General features: G+C 41.1%; 1 protein-coding gene across 4 annotated transcripts in view; it reads left to right on the top strand.

Moving 5' to 3' along the window:
- Window positions 1-18,869, top strand: part of PLEKHF2 (pleckstrin homology and FYVE domain containing 2) — a 33,782-nt gene extending 14,913 nt beyond the window's left edge. For 2 of the 4 annotated variants that reach the window (XM_005231003.4, XM_055798195.1), the window contains exon 2: window positions 15,528-18,869. In XM_005231003.4, coding sequence (XP_005231060.1) covers window positions 15,542-16,291 — 750 coding nt within the window. In that variant the 5' untranslated portion in view covers window positions 15,528-15,541 and the 3' untranslated portion in view covers window positions 16,292-18,869. Of the gene's footprint in view, window positions 1-10,268; window positions 14,099-14,130; window positions 14,461-15,527 lie in introns of those variants that run through there. The other 2 variants (XM_027777720.2, XM_027777718.2) reach the window with 2 other exon arrangements.
- The last annotated feature ends 2,066 nt before the right edge of the window (window positions 18,870-20,935 follow it).

Here is a 20,935-nt window from a genome sequence, read left to right as displayed (position 1 = left end):
AGATTTTCAGCGTACTTCTGTTCTGAAAGCTCTGTGTTGACAGTGATCCTCCCTCCTCCCCCTCCTTTCTGATGTAAGTTAGCAGCATGGAGACAAGTGAACTGCCCTTTTAACACACAGGTTATGACTGCAAAGCTGGTTACGTGACTGACAAATTTTATTTATGGTGTCATTGTTAAAGCTTTCCTTTTGGCTTTTGTTGATAGCTGTCAGATGTTTGTTTTCTAGACCTTCACTGTTCACCCATACATCACCAGGTAGCAGCATGTGGTATAAAAAAGGGCTTATGTCCTTTGGTCAAGAAAGAGCAATTCAATGCATGGCTTATCACCTTATATATTTTAAATATTGCTGGATAAATAAATTTTAAGTGTTGCTGGGGGACCGCAGTGACAGGTCCACGACTGTAGTGCTTCAGTATTGTCAGGCTTCCCGAAAATCACAACATGTGGTTTGTTTCCAAGCTCCAAGCTGTGTTTTGGCTGCCGGTGAACCCCTGGTTTCTGCTGGGCTGGTGGTTTGCAGCCTGATGATAGCCCTGCTGTGCGCATGGCTACTGGGGCTTGAGCCACTTTTTGGTACCAATTTGAGTGACTTCTTTAGGAGGTTTAGTTTAAATGGTAGGAAGAAGGTTCCTTGCAGCCAGCCATACTTGCCCTTAGTCTGTTGTTGCTGGTGAATAAGTGTTAGAAATTATTTGGCACTTTCTTTTTGAGTTAAGAATTTTAAGGAATAAATATGTCTGAACATGCCGGAGTTTGTACTGCAATACTGAAAATACACCGTAGCAGTGCTTTGTCTGACCCTGTTAGGTAGTGGCCAGCTGCCTAGCCTCCTGAAAGTATTTCTACAGTATAATATAGTATTAGGGTTGATCCCTAAATAGGAGATTTCTTACCTTGAGTTAAGAGCAGCAGCAAAGTTGAAGTGATTGCACCTGGTTAGAGAAGGAGGTTGAGTGTTGTTACTTGGCTTGTGTATTGTGTAGTTTTGTGGAAATGCTTGGAATTACTGAGCTGGTAAAAAAAAAAAGCCTCTTTATTATGCAGCTTCTTTTCCTATAACAGGATAGCTGAGTTTAAAGGACACATGCATGTGAAAATAATATTGATATAATAAAATGAGATAGTGATGATGTGGTTATGCTACTGTGCTTGTAAACTGTGAGACTGCATGGGAAAACTTTGCTCCATTTTAAAACATGGCTAGCTAAAAGCAGAGGTCCTTTTGTGTTGCAGTTATTGGTAGGAAGTTAATTGCTCTTTGCCTAGATTTGGCTGCTTGGTAACTCTCTCTGTAGCTTGGTCGTACTATAATCAATTACGTATAGTCTAGTCCTCGTTAGGGCTGCTAGTAAAATTCGGTAACTTCTCTCATAATGTTAATAAAAGTAAACTAAAGAAAACCTATTACAGAAAACTTGTTTTTTAATACTGGCTGTTTTAAGTACCTGTGCATAGCAAAAAGGCATAAGCCAATGAGCAAAGCCAGGTGTGTCATAGATGTGCATTCATGAAGAAAGGGAAAATAAAATCCTGTTAACTTGGGGAAGCTTACTTGAACATGTAGATGTTCTGGTAGCTCTCAAGTGCTAAAACATGCAGGTGCTTTGAAATCTAGGAGGTGCAATTTTTAGTGTATACTTGCGTATAAGAAATACACATTGGAAATCCTATAAATGTTCTCTACTTGTAGGTTAAAGAAGCAGCATGCTGGCAAATACTATTTATTTCAGTCACTGAAGACCAAATCCTCTTTTTCACATTGACTGAGAGACAGTCTAGCTAGCTGTTAGCAAGTTGCCTCCACGTGTGCTCCCAATACAATAATCTGTAACAACAACAAACCACACAACCAATCTGGTTTTGGAGAACTGCTTGCAAGATGGATTTGGCAACGCTTCATCTTGAACAGCTGTATCGGGATCTGTTTTTCCTGTACTTATGATGCTGTGTCCCTTCCCCGAAAGAATTTAAGTAAGTCTGTTTATTTCAAGATTTAAAAGGTATGTTGATGCTTGTGGCTTCTCTTCATTGTGCTGGGCTGGCAAAAACTTAAGGCAGGATCTAGATTGCTCTGAAACTGGTCAGATCCTTGTGATTGATTTTTCATGTCCCTCCCCCAATCCATTGAATGTTAAGCGTGGTGGTATTTGTGTATGTAAAGTTATTTGCTAGCCCAGGTGTGTGACCTGGTGCTGCCGAAGTGGGCTGTCACCAGTTCAGCTGTTCCTTCACAGGCAGCATAGATGGGAAGGGCACACCCGGCGCCTGTCCAGGCAGCCTGGAAGGGAGGAGTACATCGCTGCTGCCAAACTGGAAAATAACATTTGCTGGGAGAGACTCTTCAAACAGCTAAACAATTGGAGTAGGGAAACATTAAGTTGTAAACAGAAAAACTTACTCCAGTTTTTGGTATCACAGCCTGGTCAAGTAATCCTTTAAGCATGGGCCCATCATGGGTTCATGTCTGCTGGAGCTTCTCGAACCAGAGCAGGATCCCAGGCTCCTGTCCTCTGCCTTTGACTTTTCTGGCGCATTTCAGAGGTGTTGGTCTGTTGTCTGTGTTGTTCTGGTGGCTTTTAGCTACTCAGAGCTGTGGAGAATTTTGGAAGGAACTTGGATGTTTTTGGACTCAGGATCTGTGGAATCTGGTTTTGAAACGATTCTCGTGTATGTTCCCAGTACTTTGGTTAAGATGAAAGATGCAATTTGCTAGTAGCAGAGGCTAAGCTAACCACTGCTAGTGCTCCTAAATAAATGCAAATGGAAAGTTGAAATATAAGGGCATTTTCCCATGGCAGCAAAGATTTGATTTTAGTACTGGATTTTTTCAGTTGATTGTTGTTGATTAAGTAAAAGGTCACATGTGTATTATAGTTTTTATATATACGTGGGGTTATATATATATATAAAACCATAGAAAACCTCAGCCTTTTTACTTATACCCATTTCAGTATCCATATTTGCTGGATCTTGCTTTCTGTGCTTTGGTAGATGAGTTTGATGTCACACTGGAAACACTGGTCGTGGTGGGTCAGGCCTGCCTGTTCACCTCTGCAGAACTCGAGCTTTCAGGCTTGTGTGACTGGGGGGCTTTTTGGTTTTGCTTCTTTTTTTAATTCCTTTAATTCTAGCCATTACCTGGTTTACACATGCGTGTGCTGGCTACTTCCTCTTTCACGGCATTAAGAATTTTCTCATCTGAATGGCAGCGGTTCGACTGGCAGTACTGTGTTTCACAAGGGCTGTTCGGAGCTGTGTAAGCCTGTAGTGGTGCTTGGAGAGTGCTCAGCTTGTTGACAGACGGATAAAGGACATGGAGATGAAATGAGTTTAGGAAGTTGCTCCCTTTGCTCCTCCAGCCCTTGATTACGAACCAGGTGGTGGGTGGAGAACTGCATGTTTCTTTCCAGCAGCAGCTCTGTCTTTATTGTGCCAAGAGACAAAACCAGTATCAGCTACCATGGTTCATTATAAATAGAAGTATATTTATTATAAATAGAAGTATATACTACTATAAATAGTAGTAATAAGCAGCTGATTTCATTAACAAGCTGGATCTCTTACATGTGTATTGCTCCTGGGCTTCCACAGTGAGGCTTCTTCTACGCCAAGAGACATTCAAGGACTTTTTCCAGTGAAGCTGAGGGCAGAATACAACCACTTCCAGTTGGTCGAGGCTCTCCTGATCAGGTGCTTCCCTGTGGTGTGAACCCTTCAATACTGTTTGGGTTCTCGTCTTCTGTATTTTCTGTTGCTGCCAAATGGGAGAAGGTAGTGGGAACAGCTCTGGGACTCAGCAGTTCTGTATTTCTGTGTCTGTTTAATGGGTGCCACATGTTTCTTGCTTGGAGCAGGGGTGCTGGCATTTATGGCACGTGGCGTTACAGCTGAGGTGGTTCTTCTCGCCTTTCGTGCAGGGCGGGCTGCAAACTGGCCAGACTTGTCCGGTGGGGCAGCCAGCTTCCCCATGACTTTGTTTTCCTCAGGTCCCCTCTATGATTAGTTAGCATTACACCTCATTCAGGACGTGGGAGCTAGTCTTTCTGTTTACAAGCAGGTTAAATTGGTGTCCTCTTTCCAGCTGAGGGTTATTATGTTAAATACCAAACCTCGTGAGAAGCTAATGTCAGGACTTGGATGGTTTTGCCTTGATACAGCAGCTCAGGCAGTGTACTGGCTGTGAGGGAGGGTAGCCTGGACAATAAAACAGCATTGCTCTGCTCTTGCTGTGCTAATACATATGCTACTTGGCAAAACAGATAGTGTTTTGCTAAAAACAGCTTTTTGTATCCAAACTAGCTTCTGAGTGGGCTGGGGAATATAATAATGTCATACATCTTGAAAGCTTTACCTAGAAATTATCTCCATCCCCCAAATGCAGTTGGCCTTTCTCGGCATTCCTAGCTTAATTGCATAATGGCTATTGCAAATTTGGAGAGTTAATGCATTTGCCATGCAGGTTTGATAATAAAGGTTTTTTTGTTCATTTAGTCATTTACATTCTATGAGCAATTCTTGCACAACTGGTCAATTAAAGTGAAATGGCAGTCCTTTATAAGTTGGAAATCAAGAGTATACTAAAATTAACTGCAGTGTATTGAAAGAATTTCTAAATTGTAAATTGTTAGGCAGTTAAAACAGGGATTTCTATGTTTTACCTTCAAGAAGAGTTTTAGTAGGACTGGACTTGTGACAGTCATTTGCAGCAATTTAAAAACAAAACCCAAACATCTGCCTGGGTTACTATGGTAATTATAGGTTTATGAAGATACCTGACTAAACAAATGCATGGATTTACTTTTGTGATTTATTTGGACATGACTAAATGCTGGACTGAGAAATAATCTAAAGATTTCTAAAATATTTCAAGGCAGAGTATTACAGTATGAAGTAACGTGATTGCTGTTAACATATTTCCCGCATGGTTTCTGTGAGCCTGTGGCTGATGCCAGAACATCAGCCAACAGGTTGAGACAAATGAAAGGTTAAGACTGGTGGTTTGTACTGGATATATGAGTGAGGGAGTGAGTTAGCTCATCTGTGTTTCCCCACACTGCAGCCATTGCTCCACAGGCTTGTGCAATGCAGGAAGCAGTGTCTTCACAGTGGGGAATTGAAAAATCACATTCACGTAGAAAACATTGCCCTCAGAATCATAGAAATGAGACTTGGGAGAGGTCCACACATTATCCATTCCACTTTCCTGCCAATCTAGTACTGATTGATGCTTACACTGTTTTCTCTATAGTATTGGGATGAAAATGTCACAAGCATCTTTGCTTCCTTGGAGTAATCAAAAGCAGCCTCAGTATTGCCACCATCCTTTTCCATGTTTCAGCTTGCTGCTTTTTTTGACTTTATTAAATGCCAGTAATTAATAAGGGTGTGAGAAATGGTGCAAAGAGGCAACAGCATACACTGTCTTAAGGAAAAGGTAATTTTTTGTGTGTCTGTAAATAAAGTCAAAAGTTTCTGTCCCGTTACCGGTACCTTTCTGAATGCTGCAGCCATTAACCAGATTACTCAGAAGTGCTCCTGGATAAAGATTGTGTTGAAGAAGTTAAGAGAGGGATCTTACTGCCTCCTTTCCTGCTGTCATCTCTACCTTAATATAGTCTCTGTAATCTCTTGGTCCGTGTTATTTCTTTGCAGTATTGTGATGCTGCTTTTTGTTGTTGTTGATACTCCTGTCTTTCAGATACCATCAGGGTTATCCTCTGCATCCTTACCAGCTGGTTACAGTAGCAATAGCAAGACAATTTGCTAAATACAACAGCTTTGGGAATACTTTTGTGAGGAGAATTATTAGAGAACTGCTTGTTAGAAGACTGTATTTCTCTTTAACTGACAGATGTTGTCTTATGTTTTAAATAGTACCCAGGACAGCTAGCTCCAGCACAGCACAGGCATTTAGTTGTTACTGACGTGTCAAGTTTTTAGCAGTGATGAAGACCTTTAGAAAGTGTTTATCATACTTCTATCTCCTCTCAACATATTTTTGGGGTCAAATGTCTTTTAACTTCACTTAACTTTATGTTCAAATTGGTCTTTTTATTGTTTCATAAGAAGCAACCGGTGAACAATGGATATATAGAATCAATATTAAAACTTTCAATTAATTGTTGTATTTAACTATAAAATATAGAATGAAGTACTAATTCATTAATGGGTTAATGGATACTTCAAACTTTGTTTTCCTCAATATTTTACACACTGAATGGTAGAAATAAAGTTTAATTAAATACCTCTTGCTGCTATTTCTGTATCATGTTTAATCTAGCTCTTGTTATTACCTTTATGGTCCTTGACAGGTAGTGCTGACTTGTGTGTGAATGTTTGGATTCTGATTACAGCTAATCAGATCTAAGTGCATAGAAAAGCTTAATTTTGCCAGTGAAGATGACACAGTGAAACATTCATGACAAACGAATGGTATCATCCTTCTCTGTATATATTGAAGGAGGCTGTGTAGGAGGTGGAACTAGTGAAGCCAAAGTAAGATTTAAAACTTAACGCTGCTTTCTCTTCTGTATCAGAAACTTAGAATTTCTAACTGCTGTGCATGTGTTTATTTCAGCAATTTTCCACACTAAAACTATTTTCAAAGCATTAGACATTGATGGCTTCCTTAAACAGGTTGCACTTCAGAAATTTACACTGTTTTACTTGGCAGTGGTGCAGAAAGTCAAGTGTTGCTCTGAAGAGCAATACATCTAATATTAATAGAGATTAGAGTACTGTATTACAGTATTGAGATACCTTCATAGCTGAAAGTTTGCTCACAAACAGTAGCGATATTACCATTTCAGACATAGCTTTAAATCAGAGGGATGTGTAAAGGTTCTGTGTAACTTAATTGCTTGTGTTTATTCAACTGTAAGTCTAATTAGCATGTCTTCCTTGCATAGGCAAAGTGCAAGAGGAAAGCTGAATTAATCTGATGTGATAACATACCAATTATTTGAAACCTGTTACAAAAAAATATATGTATATGTACTAAATGACTGATTCTGCCTGATGAACCCTTGGTTTAGAGACAGTGTGATGTTTTCCTCTGTAGATCCAAAAGATGAGTTGTGTTACAAACCAGTTATTTAATGCACATTAGATATCTGGTCTGCAGATAGTTTTGTCTGTCTTAGGTTTACAGTTTACTTGTTTCTGTCTTGTAATTGATCTTCTGTACCTTTCATGTACGTTTAACTTGTCTGATTAAGTATAATAAAAACAAGATTCAATTCTGTTTTAAATCTGTTTTATTCAGACCCTTCGAGTTGTGGAGTCAGACAGGATAAAACCTTTAACTTTTTTGCCTTTTATTAAGTGACTCTGAACAGAAACTCTTATTATGAAACCTGTGTTACCCTTGGGCAAGAAGGAAAATGGGTTAGTTTGAATGTATCTGGTGAAACATGGTTGCTGATGTTGTCTGTATGTTCAGATGCAGGTGTGAGAACAAGGGCTCTGTATGACAACTGGATAATTATTTAGAAGTTAATTGGGTTGTAAGGTATAATGTGCTTTCATTTAGACCTGCTATTTCTACCTTTTCTTTCTTTATTCTATTTCTTTTGTATGCCAACGTTCTGAGTCTTCTCTTTGCTATTCTCTGCATTAGCTTCACTGCAACAATATCTACATCTCACTTCATCCATTCCACTGGTGTGATCAGATACTGTGGTTAGTGATGTGGGTTTTGTTTTTTGTTTTTTATTGGACTTGTGTTACTGAATATGGCTTGGAAACATCCAGAATCTGCTGCTGCTGCTTTAGGACTGGATGGACCTCTCTGTGGTTGGTTTTGAGCTCTTGTACTTTTTCCAGCAGCTTAAATATTTTTTCTTTAAAGCTGTCACCTTAACTGTGAATATATGTAGTAATGGATGAGCTGCCTGCATCTTGATACCATGGCTCTGAGAAATCTAGATTGCCTGCTTTGTATTAATGCAATGTGTGAAATGTTGTTAACAGCCTAATTGCTAATTGTAAAGATGATGATAAATGAACTGGCAATTATGGCAAGGGCAGTAGCATTTTCCTCCCTTGAAGGATTGTTGAAGAAAAAGAATGCTAAAAATTATGTGCTTATTAATTAATGCTTGTTAGCAGGGACTGTGTACTGGACAAGACTTGTTCTTGCCCAGGCCAGAAAGTAATGGAGCACTGCAGGTTCTGCTGTATTGCTGAAGAAACTTGGGAATTGATGTTGCATCCCTCTCTTGCATACCCTGTCCTGCAGTCTAAACGTGTGCTTGCCGTGATGGTAGTATGCACTGAGCTGGGGTGAGGAAATGTTTTTGCACTGAGCTGTATGCAGTCTGCATCACTATGCCATAATAGCTTTTTTCATCTCATTTCTCCCCTCCAGCACCTTTGTGTTATTTGTGGTTCGGCTCTGTGTGATCATGTGAGCTGCTACACTGCTAATGTAATAGTAGAAGGCTTTTTCTGGCAGCGTTGAATTAGGTGTAGCTATGTAAGTCAGGGTTGCTCAGTATGTCTGTCTTCAGCTATAGCTATTCTGTGCAGCTTAGCCAGGCCTCAATCAAGAGCAGAGCTGGCATATAGAACAAACGTTCTTCTATTTTACGTAAGACCTGTAGAAGCACTGAGTCCTGGCAGGTGGTTGGTTTGGTCACTGGGATACAGTGGCAGAAAGAAACAATTATGTGGGAAGTGACTTGTCAGTGTACAGCAGTCCCCCAAAAATTACTTTTCTGCTGCTGTAGCCTGGAATGTTAATAAAAGTAGTAAATATGTTACTACTTCAACATGGGTTCTGTTTTCGCTAAGTGGGTAACTTGGTTCCTCAAAGGCTTCAGTAATATCTAAGTTTGCTCACTTTGAAGATGACTGTTCTCTCCAACAGGATACAAATGCAAAACTGGAATGGAATAGGGGAGCAAGATGATCTTGGTACGTTCAGAATTTTTATTTCTGTAGAAGCATCTTGTGAGTAAAAGTAGAAATAACTTGGTGTCAAAGACTGTTCTGCATATGGTAAAGGAGATGGGGCTTTCTGTATCAAGAAATATTTTGTCATCTTTAAGTAGTGTATTATGCTATGGAGATGAAAGCCTTTGCCCAGGGTCTTCATTGTGAAATGGGCTTACTGAGAGCATGTGTGAGAGAAGGAGGACAAACTGAAGGTATTGCAGCATTTTGAGAGTTGAGATCTATGTATTCGAAGAGGCTGCTGAACTGTGCTTGTGGTGTAGCTCTATGTAGCTAATTTTTCTTAAAGGGTCATCTATTTATTTTTGTGAAGTTTTGATTAGCAGCTGGTACTACACTGCAGTCTGGACACAGAAAATGAACCTAATGTGATGGATTGATGGTCCTTATAGACAAATAGTCATCCTTGCATAAGGGCCTGGGGACCTTTGGGAGTTTGTGTGCAAAAAATGTGAAACAAGTCGAATGTGCTAAAAGTCTGAACAGTAGGTTTAGAGGTTTTTTGATTTAATAGCATCCGTAAACCGAGACTATGTATAAGATGCTCCCACTTTTCCCTCAAGTGGAGCTGTCTAGCCCGTCATGTTGAAGCCCATGGTTCTGGTTTATTCCTCATGTGCTTTAGGGAAGATTCGAGGTATGTTTTCGACAGTTTGCCATCACTTGGGAATTGCTTTGCTTGATAAGGTCTTGAGATCCTGCATCTTGAGGACAGTAATCCAGTATCTGCTTATTACAGTAGCCAACAGTAGAAACTTCAAGAAAGTTTTAGCTGGCAGAGAGGAGGATATTGCCACCCAGTTCCAGGGCATGATCTCTTATCTTTTACAATATATCTGAATATGCTTTAAGAAGAGATTATTGTAATTTTTAAAGACTGGTAATTGATAACCTTGCATAGTTTTTGGACCGTGACATCTTGGCGTTAAAAGTTCCTTTATGTGTACAGGCAGTGTTTTAATTTAACATCTCCTTGGTCTGTGTGCTCTTGAGTAGAGGTGCACTTTTCCTAACTTTAGCTCTTGTGACTTGGGGGATGGCTTCTCTGTTGTATTCTGGTCTGTTTTTCCCATGTTTCTTTATTATTTGTAATCATGATACTTCCCAGGTAGTTTCTCATTACCGTTTCTGAATTGCCTTCCTTTCTCAGAAAAGGCTAGTGAAGGTGAATAAGCATTAGCATGCATAGGATTTCAAATGGATTTTTAATTTTTAGTTCTCTAAAAATTTATGAGAAAAATGACAGAGTGCTTACTTCTTTAAAAATCTAATCTATTAGTGTCGGAAAATAAAATTCATGTCCTGGAAAGGTGGAATAATCCAGCAGCAGTCTGTGGTTTTTGCTACCTTAATTGAGGCTGCTAGAGGAGAATTTGTAGAACTTTATAGATGAAAGTTTCAATCTAGAAGAGATGAGATTATCTTGTCCTAATAGTCCTTAACTTGCCCTGAATTCTTGCTTTAAATCCAGTCAGTAATGATTTTCACAACAAGCTGAAAGTGCGGTCTTCAGCACAAGTTCTGGAGTCATGTGTCTTGGTTTCAAGCCATAATGATTATTAAGTGATCCTGGTTAGAGTTGTTTTCTCTTAGGTCATCCTAGAGAACAGTTAATTAAAACCTTTAGCCTTTTCTCCCACTGTTTTCTTCTCCCAGTGACTTGTATTTTGAAAGCTTTCATGGTGACCTTGAACAGAGTTTGCTGTGTATTGGCAGGGAGTGCAGAGAGGCTGAGCTGGAGTTGTGGAGCAGTGAGTGCTTTCCTGCAGATTGCTGTAACTTCACACCATGAGCTTTGCTGAAACCTGTCAGTGTGGCTGTGGGGTTTTTTGGGGGCTGGGGTGTGTGTGTGAGAGAGTGAGTGTTCCCCCTTGCAGACTAGCTAAAGCATCTAAATTGTTGTAATTTGCAGATAGTGTGTATAAAAGTGTAAGTTTAGAAGTAGCACATTGATTTGTACCTGCAGAAAAGTGTATTCTCTTTGCCAGTCCACTTTGCGCTCTTTTGACTTATTTCCTTCTCCACTTCATAGGGAACATGGGGATTACTAAATAACTTTAGACTGACCCTGTGACTGAGTCCTTGTTTTTGAAGTCCGAAGCAGCTGTTGGTCTACTTTGGCACTTGCAAAGGCTGTTTATTGCTAGTGTGTTGTTAGATGGGAATGGTTATTTGGCAGTTAATGGCAATTAACCCTCATTACAAATCTTGGGCTTTGGCAGTCAGATGCCTGAATTTGGTTTTTGAGCCTAGGATGACAACAAATACACAACTAAAATTTCCTGGCTTATCTTTTGCATTCCTTCCTTAGGACTTTCTCCTTGGTAGATAGATAATAGCTGGGGCAAGCCAAAAGCATTTCTGCAGAGTGGCACCTCTGCATTAGACAAGGCTGTAGTAGAAGTAAAACTAATCACCCAAAAATCTCACTCCCAATTGCCAGTGTTGTGCCTCCTTGCCATGTGGTAGTAGTTAGTTGGTATATATGTAAAAAAGGAGGAAAATAATAAAAAAAAAAGGTTAGATCTTCATGCTTAGTAAAACATGTAAAGGGTGGTTATTGTGTGTCCCCATGTGTATAAGTTAGTATTGGTGCTTGGAATGCTTGAAGGAAATAAGGTGTCTGTTGAAAGGTGTATTTTTGGATATGCCTATATAGTAATAGCATTAAAAAAAAAATGAATCGTGTTGATGCAACTTGAGTCTTCTGCTGTTCCCTGAGAGAAAAAAACTGCAAAGCTGTAATACCTCTGTTTACTGATCAGTTTAAGCCAATGCACTTTCTGTGCAGGGCACTGTCTAAGCACCTACCTCCCTTCCCGTTCTTCCCCTGCAGCTAACCAGCAAACCTGAGCCCTAAAGCACTCTGATTTGTTCTTAACTTGATCAGCCCTGATCTGATTTGCTGTGTAGCTTTTGTGATGGCACAAGGGAACAGGGTGGGGGCAGATAACATAAGTTGGTATCGCTACAGAAGGAAACAAAGCTGAATTGTATCAGCTAAGTTTTGTTGTTGCAGGAGGATTTAGGGATTTAGTACAACGTCTGCTTGTGGGCCTCTCTTAAAGGGAATGATGGACAAAGCTTTGAGAACTTTGACAAGAGTCATGGTTCAGAAAAGTAGAGCTGATGAAGGAGATGGAAATAACAGTTGGTTTTTTTTTTTTTTATTGGTGGGGGTTTTTTCCTCCTTCCACTTGGACTCCCCATCTTCCCTGTAGAGATGACTGACAAGTATTTCAGTCCTCAGCTTAACAAAGAAGGTAGTGATGGTTATTCTGATTGAAGATGTATTGGGTTTGTGTGGCAATGTTTTGGTAGCAGGGCGAGAAGCTGCCAGAAGCTTCCCCTGTGCCCGATAGACCCAATGCCAGCTGGCTCCAAGATGGACCCATCACTGGCCAAGGCTGAGCCCATCAGCAGCGGTGGTAGTGCCTCTGGGATAACATATTTAAGAAGGGGGTATGTGTGAAACCTGCACAACGGCAACTGCAGCCAGAGAGGAGTGAGAATACGTGAGGGCAACAGCCCTGCAGACACCCAGGTCAGTGCAGGAGGGCAGGGGGTGCGCCAGGAGCCAGAGCAGAGGTTCCCCTGCAGCCCATGTTGAAGCCCCCGGTGTGGCAGGCTGTGCCCCTGCAGCCCGTGGAGGTCCACAGTGGAGCAGATATCCACCTGCAGCCCATGGAGGACCCCATGCTGGAGCAGGTCGGTGCGTTAAGGAGGCTGTGACCCTGTGGGAAGCCTGTGCTGGAGCAGGGTCCTGACAAGACCTGTGGAGGGAGGAGCCCAGGCTGGGGCAGGTTTGCTGGCTGGGCTTGTGACCCTGTGAGGGACCAACGTTGGAGCAGTCTGTTCCTGAAGGATGGCACCCTGTGGGAGGAACCCACACTGGAGCAGTTCATGGAGAACTGCAGCCCGTGGGAAGGACCCACGTTGGAGAAGTTTGTGGAGGACTATCTCTCATGGGAGAGACCCCAGGCTGGAGCAGGGGCAGAGTGTGAGGAGCCTCCCCCTGAGGGGGAAGGAGCAGCAGAGACAATGTGCAATGAACTGACTGCAACCCCCATTCCTTGTCCCCCTGTGCCTGCTGGTGGGGAGGAGGTAGAAAAGATTGGGAGTGAAGTTGTGCACAGAAAGAGGGAGGGTGGGGGTCAAAGTGTTTTAAGATTTGTTCCTATTTCCTTGTTACCCTACTCTGATTTGATGGTAACAAATTAGATTAATTTCCCCCCAAGTTGAGTCTGTTTTCCCTCCCCTGTCCAGCTGAGGAGGGGAAGTGATAGAGCAGCTTTGGTGGGCACCTGGCATCCACCCAGGGTCAACCCATCACAGAAGAACAGAAAGAAATGTTTGCTTCACAGCAAAGATGACTTAAAGCTTTACACTTTCTAACTGATCAAATCGGGAGCCACTGGCCAGGGTAACGGAGGAGGTCAGCCTTTTTTTCTTTGATACCTGGTAGAAATAGCATAGGTGTACTTGCTTGTGTGCCTTGATGCAGCACAGTTAAATCTTTTGAATACTTTTTATAAGGCAGTTTGTGTTTTGTCTTGGCCTTCTGCAGATCAAAATAAACTCAGATTTGGTGGCTTTATAATTCCATTAACCATAAAACTGGTTAACACAATACTTGCATGCTGTAACTAATGCTGTAAGGCACGCAAAGACAATTCAAAAGTAATGCTGAGTAATATCTTTAATAGATTCTTCTGTCTTCTCTGTCAGACTTCGATACAAGGTGATGTTTGTGCAGAACTTAAAAAAAGGTCGGTTTAGTTATGTCTGAGCAAGCCTGCTTGTGGAACTAATTAAACTCTCAAAGTAGTAACTTATAGGTTATTTTTTAATCACACTTAACATTGGCCGTGTGGATTTGTATAATGATAGGTAACATACTTATTTAGATGAGGCCTGATGAGAGGTTTCTCTGCCACCATGCTTCTATCAAGAAGTTTCATCCCTATTTTGTAAGCAAGGATCTGGGCTTTGAGTCATGGGAAGAAGATTGACTGGATCACGTTGTGGCAGAGTGAGAGTCTGAGCAGCATCAAGTCTGAGCCTTGTTTCAGCCCAGTTTCATCTCTGTTACAGCTGGTGCTCTATGGATGGCAGGCAGCGTAGACCTAAAAGAAAAGGTAGGTGAATGTAGAGGAGTTCCCAAACGGGGATCGTGTTGGGAAGCACAGGTAGCAGGCGCTGGAGTGTTGGCTATTCTGCCCTCCTTCAGGCCTGTTCAAAGCTGTGCTTGTACCAAAGGGTGTTGTGAGCGTCAGCCCTGTGGTAGCTGGAAAGGAAGGCACAGGAGAGCGGTCTTCTGCCCGCTGAGAGACAGGTCTGTCCTTAGTACTCGCCTCTGCCAGCTTTCTCGCTGTCGTCAAGCACACAGTTCAGGTTCATGGCTGCTGTACTCAGGAGGAGCTTGAGGGGAGCAGATCTGGATCAGACTGGCAGAAGTTTCCTTTGCCTGACTTCTGCCTGGGAAGCTCTAGGGTAAAAGGTAGGCTACAGAGCGGTTTGGTGACGTATGAATCACTATAGAGGCTTCTTATTTTCAGTTCCCCGTTGGATGCCTTAGGAACCTTACCCTTTCAAGAGAAAATCTTCTTTGCTGCTTGGGGAAGGATGAGGGGTGGTTTTAAGTGGTAGCTGGAACATACGTACTCAGTTCATCAGCACTTCCTGAAATACGAAGTCTTCTTGCCTAAACTTTAAGCCAGTGCAGGTCACAAAGTCTTTCTCAGGAGCAGTTGCAAGCTGTGTGGCTTATCCTCTGTGCTGGTCTGCTTGTGTACGTCACCTGATCCTGATGCTGCAATGTGGTTCCAGTAGGTGAGGAGGGAGGGACTGTGGGACCCCTGCAAAAAGAAGGCAACAGTGAGCAGGCGATAGGCCACCAGCTGTGACTCACTCCCTGTTCTTTGCTCAAGTTTGCCATGAAAGCAGGTGTTGGTGTGTGCAAGCTGTGGCCTGTACAAAATGTTTCTGGCAGGTAGAGTCATAGTTTTGGACCATGATTTAATGTCTACGTACTGCAAAAAGAGCAATACTGAGCTCGGGCATGGCGGTTTCCTATGTGAACATCAATTATATCATTTTTATTTGTTGTGTTAACATGAACATGGGTCTCCAAGCAGCTCAGTTAAGTTGATGTTTGTCAGTATTAGAATTTGGAATGATGGGCGATACTTTCTTTTGCCATCCAGACTGTAAGTTCAGGAGGATAGGCAGAGAAACATGAGCATTAAACCAGGACACAGTAACCTTACTAGAAAGGAAGCCTTCTAGTCTGTTGCCAGAGGCTTTCAAGAGCAGTGCTGTAGGTGCTGTCTGTGTGGTAAAGATAGCTGTCAGCTGGATGGAACATTTTTGCTTTTGAAAAAAAGACTATTCAGTTGCTAAAAATTCTTAGGTGTTAAGACTTCTTTAAATCTAACCCAAGTTGATGCCACTGAGCCAGCAGGTTCTGTTAGATATTTTAAGAAGTGCGGGGTTGGTACCTTCCTCAGGGAAGGCTGCTATTGAATCAGTCCTGCTCTAACAACAAACTTGTCTTTCTAATTTTAGGATACTTGTGAAAGATGGTGGATCGCTTGGCAAACAGCGAGGCAAATACTAGAAGAATAAGTATAGTGGAAAACTGCTTTGGAGCAGCTGGTCAACCTCTGACTATTCCTGGTCGTGTTCTGATCGGAGAGGGAGTACTAACAAAGCTGTGTAGGAAGAAGCCTAAAGCAAGGCAGTTCTTCCTGTTCAATGACATTCTTGTTTATGGTAACATTGTCATCCAGAAGAAGAAGTACAACAAACAGCACATAATCCCACTGGAAAATGTCACTATTGATTCCATCCAGGATGAGGGAGACTTACGGAATGGGTGGCTTATCAAGACACCAACAAAGTCTTTTGCGGTTTATGCTGCCACTGCTACAGAGAAGTCTGAGTGGATGAACCACATAAATAAGTGTGTTTCTGATTTGCTTTCCAAAAGCGGGAAGACTCCTAGCAATGAACATGCAGCTGTCTGGGTACCAGACTCGGAAGCCACCGTGTGCATGCGCTGTCAGAAAGCGAAATTTACGCCTGTCAACCGTCGTCACCACTGTCGCAAGTGCGGCTTTGTTGTGTGTGGGCCTTGCTCTGAAAAGAGGTTTCTTCTCCCGAGCCAGTCTTCCAAGCCTGTGCGAATTTGCGACTTCTGCTATGATCTTCTTTCTACCGGAGAGATGACTGCTTGTCAGTCCACTAGGTCAGACTCCTACAGCCATTCACCTAAATCATCTTTAAATGATGTATCTGATGATGATGATGATGAAGACAGTAGTGATTAAGGACCAAACATATTTTTTTTCCACATGTTGCAATTTGTGTTTCAAACCATATGGAGCTGCTTTTGGGGAAGTCTATAGTGAGGTTCCTCAAAAAAAATCCTGTTCTAGCCATAAAATATGCCTGAATAGCTTCAACTGCGATGTGCCTCAATCTATGAATTCTCTAGACAATAGTTTTTTCATTCCTCTGCAGGGATAGACTGTTGAAAATGTTATCAGAATATTTTCCAACTTCTTATACTTGAGTTGCGTCTAGGTTAGACTTTTGTGGAAGGTTGGAGAATAAAATGTACTTTCTTAATTTAACAACCCATACTTCCTAATGCTTCATATTGATACATTATGTGGGGTTTTTTGGATATAGGGAGAAAAACTGTAAGCATGCATGGAACAGTGATGTTTTGGTTAATCCCTTAGAACACCCTGTTTTTCTAATCATGGTATGTATTAAGTTGAAATGTGACATAACTTGCAAATCGAAATGTCACAGAACTTAGAAATTGTCTTGTTTTGCTCTTATTTATGACTTCCTATGCCAAGCAGTGCCTTCTACCAGTTGTGCTGATTCAGGAAGAAACAAACCTATTCTGTGTTGTCTGTGTTTGCCTGATGCTGGTATCTGAGAGATTGTTGGTGCTATTGAAAATAACTGCTGTGTTCAAAGTGGAGCTTTGACAAGGTCAGAACTGTACCCTGCGGTGGGTGACGGAGACCTGAATCACATGTCCTCCCCTCTGCAGGCAGACCCAAAGACTCCATGGATTCCCACAGGCTTCAGCGGGTTGGTTCTTGCAGGAGTTGCATTGCGGGTCAGGATCTTGAGATAAGAAGCTTAGGGTGACTCTTCATGGGGATTTATAAGTTTTCTTTTTAGAACAGTTTCTAAGTTTCATGTTCGGCAAATGCATACTGAAATTTTAGTTGGGTGATAAAGTATTTGGATGTGATAGCCTATATGTTTTTGGAAATATTTCCCAAAAATGACACTAAATTGTTTCTTGAAACATTGGTGAGAGGGTTGGGCTCCCCCCCATAAGGGTTTGATTAGCTTGTTTAAAAATAACCTCATGTTTTGAACAAAAAGCCTGCAAGTAACCTTATAAAATTGGCTTTTCTTTTTACACAGCTGACCTCAGGATAAATGTAAGATGCTAGTTATTTCAGTCTAAATGTATACCCAGGACCAAGAAAGATGTATTTAAGAGCTAGAATGAAATCGTCAGTGCAGAAAATGTCTCTACCACAGTATTCATTTTTATTTTAAATCAGTTCTTGAATACAGAAATGTCATGTTTGCATGTAAATATAAAAGTTAGACTTGCAGAGACATGTTAAACCTCCAGATACTATGTTTCTATATTTTTATAATGGTTGTGTCAAATTTGAAGCAGAAAACCCTCTGAAATAGTTGTATGGCTATAGTAGCAACTGACTTTATAAAAAAAAAAGTTAAACTTTTGTATCTCTAAGTGACAATTTCTGCACTGTTTGCCTTGGGTGGCAATAATTGGGTTAAATATTTATTAAATAAACAATCAATGCTGCATATTGCACTAGTCTCCCATTCTGTATGCTGTAAATGTCAGTCTTTTTTTTTTTAAATATAAAAATTAGTGGAGCACTTCAAAGCTGTAGCCCTCTGAGATTTCTGGTAGCTAAAGGTGCACTTAGCATCTTTAAGAAGGCACTCTAATAGTCTGTAAGACATTGCTTCAGGTGAAAATTCTGTTAATATTTTTAGCTTGGGCAATTCTAAAAATTCTTTTTTTAAAAAGCACTGAAGAGTATTTGATCTACTTTGAAATAAACATAAGAAGGGGAAAATGCTTTCTGATAAGAGATTAGGGACCAGGAAGATTCTGTAAAATTGCCAGATAAGCAATAAATAATTGTATATACTGAAAGACCAGCTGATTGAGGGAATGGTGACCTGCAGCAGGGGAAAATGGGCTGTTCTGAGAAGGCACTTTCAGTTAATAGTGCTTACTTTCTGTACCTCTCTTAGTATTTATGTTTCAGGATTTTTCTACAGAATCAAAGTACAAACTTCCCTTGTATATACCTTCTAATGACTAACAATTTTCTTCTGGATGCAATTGTTTCCTCTTTATTAAGTTGTCAAATATTAACTTGTCCTTGTGTATTTTTCCCTGTTTCTGTATGTTGTGCTTAGTTTTCAGCACTTTTTAGAGGTGGGAAGAGGGTTGCCAAGAGCTAGATCACATCCTGTATTTTGCAGAATGTTCTTGTACCTACTTCAAATATCTTTTTATCTGTGAATGAAACTTGCACTGTGCTGCACTGATCCCTGAAGCTGTAACCAAACCAATGCGTGCGTGTGGGATTTCTCATCTGAAATTGATGTATATGGTCCAAGCTTTTTGAGAAAGCATTAAAAAAAAAAAAGAGTATTTTATGGTAATACTCCTATCCCTCAGTAGTATTTGTTTAAAACTTTACAAAATGGACTTAACATCAACTTCTCTTGTACTTAAAAATTCCTGAAAGGGCTCGTTTCGTACTTTGTAATCTTGTTCTGTCAAATTATTTTATTTACAAATATATGGTGTAGCTTCAAGCCTATGTGTTTAATTTTCTTTAACTGGGCCTTCAAGGGTGACAGAAAATAGGGTGACTGTTGTATCTTGACAAGTATTTTAGCAGCAAGTTTATTTGATATCAGGAGGGATTAATAAACTGGCAATATGGAAAATTGCCAAAAATGGAAATAAATGTAGTTATGAATTTAGAAGCCACTCATGCACTTGAGGAACTGTTTAAAACCAGGATGACCAAGTCTGTTGCAAAGTTTGGGATTTGTTGGGCCAGTGCCAGTTGAGGCACTGGGAGAGGCTGGAGGACCTTTCATGTGCAGGATGGTGCTGAGCAGCCCAGTCCCAGTGCCGGGGTCTCCGCTCTGGGCCCTATGGAATCGTCAATGGGGATCAGATTGCTTGTAGTATCAAACTGGAGAGTTACCTAATGCTTTTCCCAGAGCTTCTGCACTCTTAAGATCTTAAAATAGTGATTAAATACAGTTGGTCCCTGTATATTGTATGTTCTGGTTTTGCTTATGGTAGATTTAACCTGCTCTTTCTTGATGATAAGCTTTCCAAATCTGACGCGATGAAAGCAGCAGCAGTGCCTGCAGTGTATCTCTTGCAAGACTGGGCAGTCAGCTTCTGCCTTATAGAAGATGCCATACTGGAGATATAAGTACTTACTGGCTTTAGCCAAGTTAATTTTGCAACTCTTCACTGGTACTTCAGTGTTCATTTGCTGGAAATACTAAAGGAAAGGTAAAAGTCTCTCTTCTGAATGTTTTAATTGAGGCCTAGTAATTTTAGCCTGTGCACCTAAACTGCCGTTGTTAGCTTAAGATAAATCAGACTGTTTTCCTTTCAGGTTTGATGCAGCTGAACTTCCTGTAGCTAATGAGTAATCTGTGAGGGTTGAGCGTTGTTACTCCATTTAAGTAAAGTTTAACAAAATGGGTGAGTGGATTAATGAGTGTTGAGTTTCCAGCAGGGCTTTTAAGGTCTCTTCTCGAACAGGCAGATTATGAAAATGACATGCAGAAACCTTGTATTTATGTGGGGCTTTCCCTCTGGGCGATATACTTTAGCTAATCTCTTCATGCAGATGAAACAGTGGTTATCATAGTTGCTGGTTAATGCTTAAGTAGAAGCAGATTATGAATCGTATTTTTGTATTTTCCTGTAATTTCACTGAACAGATAGAAGAGTGCCTGGTTCTGTTAGCAGATAGAGCTGGAAAAGTCGGGAGTACTGATTTCCCTCCCCGTAGCAAATTATTGTAGTAAATATTAAAGTCTCTTGGCTGTTTACTGCCTTTCATTTGGTGAAATCTGAGCGCCTTGTTTGTGCTTGCGGTCGGTCTCTTGCCAGTGCTGGCTCCCGTGACTCATCGGGTAGCCGGCACTCTTGCCTCAAAGAATCTCTGCTCTGTTCCTTTGCTGTGATCGAGTTCGGAGCTGCCGGGGAGCGCAGCGCAGCAACGCTGGGTCTGCTGCACAGTGACAGACAGCTCTGCTGTACTGCGTGCGTCTGAAAATATTCTGAAGCTCAATCAGGAATAACAAATCTGAACCTCAGTCTTTGCAGCAGAGATTCATCGCTTTCTAAATTACTTTCTAATCATCTGAATTACTACCTGTGCCCAGACTAAAAATCAAAATGCTTCAATTGCATTTGAACGCATTTGGGATAAAAAACTGCCGATGTGAATGGATTGAATTCACAGTGAAATAATCTGCTGGGAAGCAGGAGGCATTTCAGGGTCACTTAGGCAGGCTAAACAACAGTTAGATGCACTAAGTGGAATAATCCTATTGTGATGAAGTTTTAAATTTACAAGATTTCCAGTTAACTTGATACAAGTAACTGGTAGTAATACTAGATACTGGTATTTTAAGAAACACTGTCTCAGATTAATTTCTGCAAGCATAAAAAGCTACCGGATAACAGCAGCAGCCGCCAAACCTAAGGTGGTACAAAGAGACCTAATGCCACCCCATCTGTCCAGGGACGTTCTCAGTTGTAGGGAGGGGAACTGGATTAAATGGTGAGAACGTATCTAAAAGAAACCTCCTTTAGAAATCCTTTTACACAAGATGATACCCCC

The sequence above is a fragment of the Falco peregrinus genome, chromosome 3, assembly GCF_023634155.1.
Source record: "Falco peregrinus isolate bFalPer1 chromosome 3, bFalPer1.pri, whole genome shotgun sequence".
In the NCBI taxonomy this organism is placed as follows: domain Eukaryota; kingdom Metazoa; phylum Chordata; class Aves; order Falconiformes; family Falconidae; genus Falco; species Falco peregrinus.
This window is presented reverse-complemented; position numbering and strand designations above follow the sequence as displayed.